The sequence below is a fragment of the Salvelinus sp. IW2-2015 genome, linkage group LG18, assembly GCF_002910315.2.
Source record: "Salvelinus sp. IW2-2015 linkage group LG18, ASM291031v2, whole genome shotgun sequence".
NCBI lineage: Eukaryota > Metazoa > Chordata > Actinopteri > Salmoniformes > Salmonidae > Salvelinus > Salvelinus sp. IW2-2015.
The window spans coordinates 42,192,463-42,204,092 of record NC_036858.1 but is presented as its reverse complement, the minus strand read 5'-3'; the positions used below and the strand labels follow the sequence as shown (position 1 = coordinate 42,204,092).

The 11,630-nt window shown below is 43.2% G+C and overlaps 1 protein-coding gene across 1 annotated transcript in view; it reads right to left on the bottom strand.

The window, feature by feature from the left end:
• LOC111977933 (prolyl 4-hydroxylase subunit alpha-1-like) overlaps positions 1–6,548 on the bottom strand; it is a 14,635-nt gene extending 8,087 nt beyond the window's left edge. The window contains exon 1 of the mRNA XM_070448699.1: positions 6,543–6,548. Within this exon, the coding sequence (XP_070304800.1) occupies positions 6,543–6,548 (6 nt within the window). The remainder of the gene's footprint in view (positions 1–6,542) is intronic.
• Between the last annotated feature and the right edge of the window lie 5,082 nt (positions 6,549–11,630).

The window sequence follows — 11,630 nt, the reverse complement described above, 5'->3', positions numbered from 1 at the left end:
TACAGTACAGTAGTGTAATTCAGTAGAGCAGAGTACATTAGAGTAAAGTAGGGTACAATACAGTTCATTATTCTGTTCTATACTTCCTCTGCCTACTGTACTGAACTATACTTTACTCTATTCTATTGTGCTCTACTGTATCATACTGTACTATACTTTACTCTCTGTGCTGTTCTCTATCTACTGTGCTCTACTGTATCATACTGTACTATACTTTACTTTCTGTGCTGTTCTCTACTCACTGTGCTCTACTGTATCATACTGTACTATACTTTACTTTCTGTGCTGTTCTCTACTCTACTGTGCTCTACTGTATCATACTGTACTATACTTTACTTTCTGTGCTGTTCTCTACTCTACTGTGCTCTACTGTTCATACTGTACTATACTTTACTTTCTGTGCTGTGTTCTCTACTCTACTGTGCTCTACTGTATCATACTGTACTATACTTTACTTCTGTGCTGTTCTCTACTCCTACTGTTGCTCTACTCTACTGTTGCTGTCCCGAACTTAGACGTCTATGTTTGTGCACGATCAAGGCCAGCCCACACCGGACCTAATCTGAACCCAATTATAGGACGTCTATGTTTGGGCCCAATATAGGCTGGTCCAGACTGGACCGTCTGTGGACCGTTGAAAATCAAGGCCTGTTGGCGGACGCCGCACAAAAAAAAAAAAAAAAAAAGACAGCTTTGCCAAAAAAGACTTCCAAAAGGACGTCTTTCGTCGAAATTATTTGGGTCCGGCCCATTCTCTGGTTTCATTTTAATGGGCGATGTGTCAGAGGCGGGGGAATTCCTATATTCATCACCCTCTAATCTACCGCGTTGGCTAATGTGACCATCTCATTCATGACTTTTTCTGTGAAGCCTACATGTTAGTCTCATGAGCTGATTGTAAGTAATGTCTATACCTAGAATTATTCGAGCTTCAAAAACCGTCTGCTGGAACTAGCATTCCTCCGTTCTAGCACAGGTGTACCGCTTTCTGCCTCTCCAGGTCTTCATCTACATCCCTCAATTTTCACCTCCTCTCCTCCATCCTGTGTGTTCTCATGTCCTCTTCATCAGTCTTCCTCCTCTCTTTAATTGCGCGCTCCGCCTTTGACCCCCGGGATCTGCCCCTCTTCTATTCCTCTCTTTCTCTTCTCCTTTCACCTTCTCTTCTCATGGTTTCCCAGGAAGCCTGGTCCTCCTTCTCTCTCCTGCAGTATGGTCGCAATCGGACTGCTGGAGCGACGGGCTGTGGGGGTGCTGACAAACCGGATTGCGAGTGCGTTCTCTGTTTCACCAGGCCTTAGATTGAGCAGGGTGGGAAAGAGATGCCATGGCTTCAGCCAACTGCTGTTTGTGTCTTGCTCCCAGATTTTCTAGCCCACAGTGACTTTTTACACGATCCATCGTGAGGCTTTCCTGCTGTGTACCGCTGTGTCCCTATGAAATAGAAACCGGTGTGTGTGTGTGTGTGTGTGTTGTTGGTGTCTGTGGCTGTGTGTCGCGCAATGCCCATAGTTTGGTCTGTGCCCTCCACTGCCCCAATGAAATAAATTCTCTGGCTGTCTGAGATAAGATGTCAAGCGACATTTACTGTGTGGTTGTTGTATCTACCCGGAAGTTGAATTATTATAGTACACAATGTATTCCTTATCTCTATGTGTATTATTTGTTAGATAAACTTAAAACAAAGTTTGATAATGTGTGTGTGTTATTTCCTCCCTTAGTCACATGACAGATCTGTGTTGTAACAGAGAAAGACTTGGTCACTTCACTTGAAGGATTATGATCACTGGCAGAGGAGAACAAAAGCTGAAGCAGGTCAAACTGTGAGTGTCCAGAACACATGCGCGGACGCGCTCCCGTGCTCACACACACACACACCACACACACACACACACACACACACACACACACACACACACACACACACACACACACACACACACACACACCACAACACCACACACACACCACACACACACACACAACCCACACACACACACACACACACACACAACTACCACACTCACACCAACCACGACACATCAAATAGAACCAGACATGGTTGTGTTCTGTTAATGCTGTGCCATTGCTCGTACTCCTACGTCCCAAAAACCAGCCTTCTCCTAGTTGAACCCGCCAGGCTGTTTCTCCTCTGCTCCGCGTCTGAGGTTATGAATCCTGTCGGCACAGAAGAAAGCTATCTGAGTGAAGTTGAACTGCCGACAAAGTCTTTCTTCGTTTGTTGTAGCTACAACACAGCGCATCACGCATGCACCGTATGTTGACCTTGAAGCGGAGAGATGCGGAAATACACACGACACGCCATTATCGAAACTTTTGTTTTAATTATAATCTAAAACAAAACCTCAGCATAGGAGGTAGGAGGCTTCCTGGGACACAATAACTCATGCCTGGTCAACGCCTTCAAACTGATTTGAGAGGTACTATTATAATTCAACTTCCGGGTAATAACAATCACAGTATGTGCTTGACATTCAGAACCCACTGTGTGAGATATTTATATCACAGTCATTAGGATGGGGAGACCTGGAGAGCCTGGACAGTGAGGCAGACCAAACTTGGGCATTTGAGGCAGGGAGCCAACCCGGTGTGGTGAAGGGGTCACCACATCGTATTTGCATAGGATGAGGGACGGTTTAGGTACTACTCAGACCACGATAAATCAGCGCAATATGTGGTAAAAGGTTTCCACATTAGAAGGACGTGTGGGATGACATGAGAGAAGAGATGTTGTAAAGGTAATCATCCTAGGAAGCAGGCAGAGCTCGAATTACCAGGCAGACGTAAACCACGCATACCAAGATGTCATCAAATCTTTAGAGAGTTTGCTGGAATGCGTTTGTTTGTGCTCTTTGCGTCCTATCTGGATAACCTCTCAACTGGTGAGCAGAGTTCAGTACATCAAGTGAGAGGACGAAGCGCATACACGATGTATCTTATCTAATCGAGTGGACAGTGCATCGCATCTAAGACTGGAACCGCCTTCCAGGAGGAGAGAAACACGATTCCTTAACGGAGACGGGAGAGGACCAAGACTAGCGCGCCGAGGACGGCCGTTCTGACCGGGGCAGTGAGACAGAGAGGGAAGAAAGGGAGGCTTGAAACAATGAGGCTGGGTAGGAAAGAAGTACAGTATGCTGTTTTGAACTCGAATATCTGATAACTCAGAACTTTAACATGCCTCTCTATACTGAAGAAAGGTCAGTAGAACCTTTGTGCAAAGGGTAGGTTCCTTATGGAGCTAGAAGGGGTTAATGCGACGCGGACCAATGTCGACGTCTTTTGGAAGTCTTTTTGGCAAGCTCCTTTTTTTGTGCGGGTCCGCACAGGCCTTTGATTTCAAACGTCCACAGGACGTCCGTCTGGACCAGCCTATTATTTGGCCCCAACATAGACGTCTATATTGGTTCAGATTAGGTCCGGTTGTGGGCTGGCCTTGAATGAGTCACAACATAGAACGTCTGAATGGCTTTAGACGGAACGCAGCACAGATAGACGTGAGGGTGATCTTTGTATAAAGCACTCTTTGGTATAAGGTATGTAGAGTGACATCACAGAAACGTTAAACTGAGATTCATTAGCCACTACGAAGGTGGTACTGCATAACCAAGTAAGGCCAGCACCTGTACCGTATTGTACTGTACTCTACTAAATAAAACTCTACTGTCCTGTACCGTACCATACTGTACTCAACTGTACTCTACTGTGCTCTACTGTACTAAACTGTGCGGTACTGTACTGTGCTGTTCAAACTTGTGAAACACAGCCTAGAAGTCTACATTAGYCTAGATTTGGTCTCGTCCGGACCGAACACATTTGTGACTCGTTTCAGGACACTAGGCATATGTCGCGCGTCACTACTTCACAGGAGAGGCATTTGAACGTAAATATATATATTTTTTAATCAAAATGCGTTTTTGGCAGAAATGCTTTCTGGAACATGTGAACTTTCATGTGCCTTAATAACAAATGTGTATGCCATCTGTAAATACGAATASAATTGTTAAATTATGAGCCTAGTTGGTTTAGCCACGGAAAAAGMCAGGAACCTTCCMGCTAGTCATGATTGGCTGAGATAATGGATGGGTTGGAATGGAAGCAGAGTATGATAGCTAAGGAGGTGGAGAAAATCCAGGCGTTTGATTGCAAATATGTGGAGAAAGTAGAAAAGAGGACACACRGAMGGCTGTTGTATATAACACCTGTCTCCGGATTACATCTTCAAATTAAGGGCAACCATGGCATCCRTGACAGAGGGAGAAGCGTTCATCCATGTATACGGGTAAGAGAGTCTAGGTAGCTACATTTTCAGATATTATACGTTTCTATTTAGTCAGAAAGTCATTTTCATTGCAAGTAAAARCGTACCTTTAACAAGCCAAGGTTTAAAAAATTAAAAGGAGAGCYGCACATTCTAGGAGCTCAGAGGCAATAATTGAATAACCTAATAACCAACGTTTCGACAGACAAGCTGTCTTCATCAGGGTATAATGACAAACACTGCGGGGTGACGAGTTTACAGTATATAGTGTCAAAGGATACACACAGGTGTCTGTAATCATGGCTGGGTGTGGCCTGATATCATTGGTACATYCTCAAATATAAAAATAACATACTAAAAACATGAATGGATAGCATACGATCATAGATACAATTTGGCTACAGTTTAGGCTACAGAATTTCAGCAACAGAAATCACAATTTAACATTTACAATAATCACAAGAATGGTTCAGATCAAAGTCTCGTTGAGACGGCAAGGGAGCAAGAGTTTTTAAATTAAAGATCAGGCAGCCTCTCGTTTTAATCAATAATTGTCGAGGTCACCCCATCTCCTAGGGAGGGTGACATGCTCGATGCCAATATAATGTAGGGAGAATCGAGTGGTTTGCTTCAAAAAAGTGGCAGCAACTGGGGAAGTCAAGTTTTGAGCGTAATGGTGCTACGATGCTCTGAGATTCATACTTTTAATTAGCGCTTTGGTTTTACCCACATAATTTTTACCAAGAGGAAAGTTTATAAGATAAATAACTGCCTTACTTTTGAACGTTCAAAGCAGAATTACTTTCCCATTGTTCCTCAACTGTAGTGTATGATATACCATTTTCTTTCCTTTTATCCAATGTAAAAATATATATATAATAATTTTGCTACATAAGACCGAATCGAACAGGTCGGTCACATTTGTACTTGTTTGGGGTGGAGGTCATTAAATAATACCCAGCATGCTTTGCAAGTGTTTTGTTTGTTTACTTTACATTTTGGTCATTCAGCAGACACTCATCTAGAGTGATTTCAGTCAGTGCATTCAACTAAGGTAGATAAACAATCACATATCACAGTCAAAGCAAGAAGAAAAAATTTGTAACTGTTCTGATAATGTTTTGTAGTTCAGTGGTTTGTTGGTTTACATCTGAAACTATAGCATAATGAGTCCACTCATCTTTTTTCCCAGAGTTTAGACTATCTGACAGAGGTCAGAAAATACACACAATTAGCTATAGCTGTGCTTCACTGGTAGAAATAATTATAATAAAGTGGGAATGGACATTCCTTGAGGACAAGACTACCCATAACCCTGTCTGCATTCTGAACAGCAACATAACATCACAGCAACAGCCTGAATCCTCAACCAAAGAAGAACCGGGTTAGGTCAGTGTGAGGCCGTGGAAGGATAAGCCATAGGGAGATACTGTAAAAACAGAAAGAGAAAGAAAGAGAGAGGAAACTGCTGACGCTGGTGTATTCTACTATTCTAACTCTCACAGTAATTTGAGATCTCGACTTTAATTATTATCAAACGAACATAGATTTTTCTTTAATGATCCGATGCAAAGGTATATACTGCTTTGTCAAAACAAGGCTCAATCGGTCATCAGCGTGAAGAAAAGAAGGATTTCGCCGACGAGTAGGTAACACCACTGCCATGGTATTATTGGCCAACGTGCAATCATTAGACAAACAAACTGGACGATCTACGATTAAGACTATCCTACCAACGGGACATTAAAAACAGTAATTTCTTATGTTTCACCGAGACATGGCTTAACGACGACACGGATAATATAGAGGCGGATGGCATCTCCGTGTATCGGCAGGACAGAGCAGCTACGTTGGTAAGACGAGGGGCGGGGGTGTGTGTCTATTTGTCAATAACTGCTAGTGCGCGATGTCTAATATTAAAGACGTCTCAAGGTATTGCTCGCCTGAGGTAGAATCCTCATGATAAGCGAAGACAACTATCTACCAAGAGAGTTCTCATCTAAATTATTCATAACCATCTATTTACCACCACAAACCGATGCTGGCACTAAGACCACACTCAACGAGCTGTATAAGGCCATAAGTAAATAAGAAAATGCTAATCTAGAAACGCTCCCAGTGGCAGGGACTTTAACGCAGGCAAACTTCAATCCGTTTTCACATAATTTCTCCCACGTTGTCACATGTGCAACCAGAGGAGAAAAAAAACTCTAGACCACATTTAATCCACACACAGAGATGCATACAAGCTCTCCCTCACCTCCATTTGGCAAATGGACATAATTCTATCCTCCTAATTTGTGCATACATTCAAAAACTAAAGCAGGAAGTACCGTGATCACTGACGAAATTTCGTGACGCCACAGCCTAGTCATGACTGAGGCCTTGGATGACCAGACTATGTGTCAACATCCTATGCCAATAGAATTATACCTTCCTGTGTCTGACCAAAGTGAGCCTTCTGGTACACAMACACATGTTTTAGCACTTATCTTGTTTGATGTTCATTTTTCAATTCAGACTACACTAAGAAAAAAGGGTTCCACAAGGGTTCCTTCCGCTGTCCCCATAGGAAAAACCTTTGTGGTTGCAGGTAAAACCCATTTTTTGGATCCATTTAGAAATATTTGGGGTTACATGTAGAAGCCTCTGTGGAAAGAGTTCTACATGGAACCCAAAAGGGTTATTCAACGGGTTCTCCTATGGGGACAGCCGAATAACCCTTTTAGGTTCTAGATAGCACCTTTTTTTCTAAGAGTGTACTGTCTGAGGCTGAGCTTTGTTTCGTGTTTAACTGAAATCTCTTTCAAGCTCATCACCTGATATGATAGATACTAACTGATCTGTTATGACCGCACAGAATAGGCCATAGAGAAATTTGACTTGGCACTTAAAACGTAGATATGGAGGCTTCATTCCTGTGGTTTTCAAGGAATGTTGTGGAGCACCCATGTCTGTACAGGTATTCATTGGCCACCTATATGTTGTGTTGACAGTCTTCAGTCGTAAATCTTTATCATTGACCATGGTTGTCATAAAAAAGACCCCACTAGCTTAAAGGTTAGGAAGCATGAATTTTTACTCACCAAATTAACAACTTASTGTGGCCATGACTGACCCAGCAGACTCGGACCAGCTCCGCAACGCCATCTCCTCCCAAGGAGCCACCATTGGTAGACACGAAGAGTTACTTCGAGGTCTTCTGGATGGATTCCAGACCTTGGCAGAACGGTTGTCCCAGACGCTGGCCGCTCCCCTGTCTTGGAATGCGCTCATTCATCCAGGCTTGCCTGCCACCCTAGCTCTTGTTGGACCCTGGCCTTTGTGCGACAACGCCTTTGGTGGCCCACCATCGTTCCAGACATTGACACGTTCGTCGCCACCTGCACCATCTGTGCTCAGAACAAGACTCCACGGCAAGCTCCGGCTGGCCTCCTTCAACCTCTTCCTGTCCCTCACCGTCCCTGGTCACATATATCCCTGGACTTCGTCAATRGTCTCCYTCCGTCTTATGGCAAYAYCACAATCCTCACAGYGGTGGRCAGGTTTTCCAAAGCCGCCCATTTCATTCCCCTCCCCAAGCTACCTTMTGCCAAGGAGAYGGCCCAGCTCATGGAGCAGCACGTCTTCCAGATCCATGGACATCCGGTGGACATGGTTTCTGACCGTTGTCCTCATTTCTCGTCCCGGTTCTGGRAGGCGTTCTGCACACTCWTTGGGTTGTTGGCCAGCCTCCGGKTTTCATCCCCAATCCAACGGCCAGTCGGAGCGTGCCATTCAGGACCTGGTGACAACTCTTCTGTGCCTCGTCTCGGCCAACCCCACCACCTGGAGCCAGCAACTCGTGTGGGTGGAGTACGCCCGGAACACCCATCCCTGCTCGGCCGCTGGGCTCTTGCCCTTCAAGTGCTCCGTGGGTTATCAGCCCCCGCTGATAACCCACGAGGAAGAGGAAGAGGTCAACATACCATCTGCCCAGATGTTTGTCCCCTGCTGTCAGAGTACCTGGAAGAGTGCTCTGTCTGCTCTTCTCAAGACCACCTCCAGGTATCGTCGACAGGCGGACCACCACCGGACCCCAGCTCCCCGCTAGCGTCTTGGGCAGAAGGTATGGCTGTCCACTCGGGATCTGCCCCTCCAGGTAGAGTCCTGCAAATGTTCCCCTCGTTTTATTGGCCCTTCCCCATCTCCAAGATTATTACCCCCTYTGCTGTTCGCCTTCTGTTGCCCCATACCCAACGTATGCATCCCACTTTACATGTGACTAAGATTAAACCTATGTATCACAGACCTATGTCTCCTGTTTCTTGTCCTGAGGTGGAATGTCACGATAACAGCTAAAAACTCCCTTGAGAGGTTGTAAGGTCGGCATTTGACCATCAGGTATTCCAACACGGGTGAACATTTTCATTATCCAACTACAGTCTAATTTTGATATCCTCTTTCTTAAAATGTTTGAGATTGATGACCAATGAGTTAACTTCTCTGTGCTACGGATCCCTTTAGCGGGATCATTTTCCTAAACAACTGCTGAATTGCAGTTGTTTACTAAAAATATTACTAAAAATATTTATAATCATGCAATAACAAGTGAAATATACCAAAACACAGCTTAGCTTGTTGTTAATCCACCTATCGTGTCTGATTTTGAAAATATGCTTTGCAGTGAAAGCAATCCAAGCTTTTGTGAGTGTATCAATCAATGCTAGAACAGCTAGCTCCAAATTAGCATGGTCACGAAAGTCAGAAAAGGAATAAAATTAATCGCTTACCTTTGATAATCTTCGGATGTTTGCACTCACGAGACTCCCAGTTACACAACAAATGTTATTTTTGTTCGATAAATATTACTTTTATAACAAAAAAACGCAATTTGGGTTGCGCGTTATGTTCAGAAAACCAAAGCCTCGTTCCATTCGACGAAAATTCCAAAAAGTATCCGTAATGTTCGTAGAAACATGTCAAATGTTTTTTATAATCAATCCTCAGGTTGTTTTTAACAAACTTAATCGGTAATATTTCAACCAGACCGTAACCTATTCAATAAAAGAGAGAAAGAAAATGGAGAGCTACCCCTCTCGCGCGCAGGAACCAATCAGAGGACACCTGACTAGTTTTGAATTTTTTTTCAAAATAAAAGCCTGAAACTATGTCTAAAGCCTGGTCACAGCCTGAGGAAGCCATTGGAAAAGGAATCTGGTTGATACCCCTTTAAATGGAAGAAAGACGGGCCAGGAAACACAGATTAAAAATAAAAAAAATCACCTCCGAGTTAGATTTTCTCAGGTTTTCGCCTGCAGAATCAGTTTTGCTATACTCACAGACAATATTTTGACCGTTTTGGAAACTTTGGAGTGTTATCTATCCTATTCTGTAAATTATATGCATATTCTACGATCTGGACCTGAGAAATAGTCCGTTTACCTTGGGAACGTTATTTTTTATTTTTTTATCTGACCCCTAGTGTCAAGAGGTCCCACTTCAATTTAAAGGGACAGGGGAGCAAACTTGCCTTTGCTACCACTCGTCTGTGCTCCATTGCAGTTGGTAAATAAATGTGAGCAGTTGAGACATTTGACATAGACAATGAGACATTTTTTGTAGATTCTGACTGTCAAAGATTTTTTACTGTGCGTTACTGTTCTGTCGTGGCCTTCACGCCCACATTATGCCAATTTTTATGCTTACAGTAAGTGTCATATGTTGCGGTCCCTCAGGAAAGTCYTAAAATATCCCTGACCGCAGTGGTAGAGGAGGATGCAAAGTATGTATATGAGCAATTTGCTATTTTTTTAAAGATCTATAAGCTATAACTGCACAAACTTCTTCAACTAGTACCATGTGTCACGCCTGCTCCCGCTCCCCCTCCCTGGCGCTCAAAGGCGCCAGGCTCCCCGGCATTACGCACTCCTGCCGGCATCATTACGCTCATCTGMCTTCCCCCGTCACGCGCGTCAGCAATTATTGGACTCACCTGGACTCAATCACCTGTGTCATTACATCTCCTATTTCTGTCTGTTCCCAAGCTCTGTTCCCTGCTTCAGGATWTATGTTCGTATGTCGTTGTGTTACCCGTGTGCTGACGCTGTTCCTGTCTTGTTCCATGTCTGTTCCTCATTAAATGTTCAACTCCCCGTACCTGCTTCTCTACTCCAGCATCGGTCCTTACACCATGGAAATACTTTTAGACAGCTGATTCCACAAAGTTTCTTCAGGAATGTCCTTTTCTAGTTTTCTTTTAAAATCTCAAAATGATAAAGTTGTAATGTGCTGATTCTTCTCACTACAGATTTGACCCATMACACCACTCTTGAAGAGGGCCACTACGCTCCAGATTGCCTTCTCTGCTCAGAGGTCCTTGATGAGGATTTTACCCCATCACACCACTCTTATTAATCAGTCATTAAAACATTATGAATTATAAAACAGTTACTGTATGCAGATGTGCAAAAAAAATGTGATGTAGATTTATTTTTGCCATTGCTTGATCTATTTTAAATATAACAATAGGTTGCAGATTGAAACTTAAATTGGTACCTATGGAAACCAAAAGAAATGTAATTAACAATATTTTCAATATATAACTTTATTCTCTGCAACACTTGATACAGTAGGTAATAAGCTGTAGTCATGTGGTCATTAACAGGTTATGATGAGGTCTTAACTATGACCAATAAATAATATACCACATAATAGTGGTCAGAATTATGAACAGCTGGTCAGAYAGAGGTCACAATTATGACCAGTTGGTCGTACGGTGGTCAGAAAACCAGTGCGACTAGAATAAGACTTCTGAAAAAGTCATACTGACGTCTTTTCAACCAGATTTTGCTCACTGGGAACAGGGTTGCCATGTCTGCAGTTTTCTACCCAAATGTAGATACTTTGAAAATGATGTTGCGGGTGAAAATATATTGGTCACAGGTTGCAGGTTTTTGGGCTACTTCTAAGTTACACCGCGGCCGCCATGGAATTTCTCTTAAAAAACAAATTATATTTCACTGTGACCTGCTGCTGCTGACTTTCAGGCAGTGAAGCAGGCTGTTGGTGAGCGAGTGGTGTGGAGGCCTTAAGGAGTGTGTGACTAGCATGTGAACTTGGCTGCGTCACGTGAGTGAGGAGACATAGCAGTTATGTTATGGGGAAAAGTCCTGAATGGAACTGACATTAAATATGGAAAATAATACATCTGTTGGCAATAAAGTAGCCTATTAATTTATATGATATTGTAGGCTACTGTAGGCTAACATTTGACATAATAAATATGTAGAAATGACAATATCACTGGAGTCATTGCAAATCAAYGTGTGCCACTTGCGTAGCCTACCTGGAGCTATTTAACAGATTT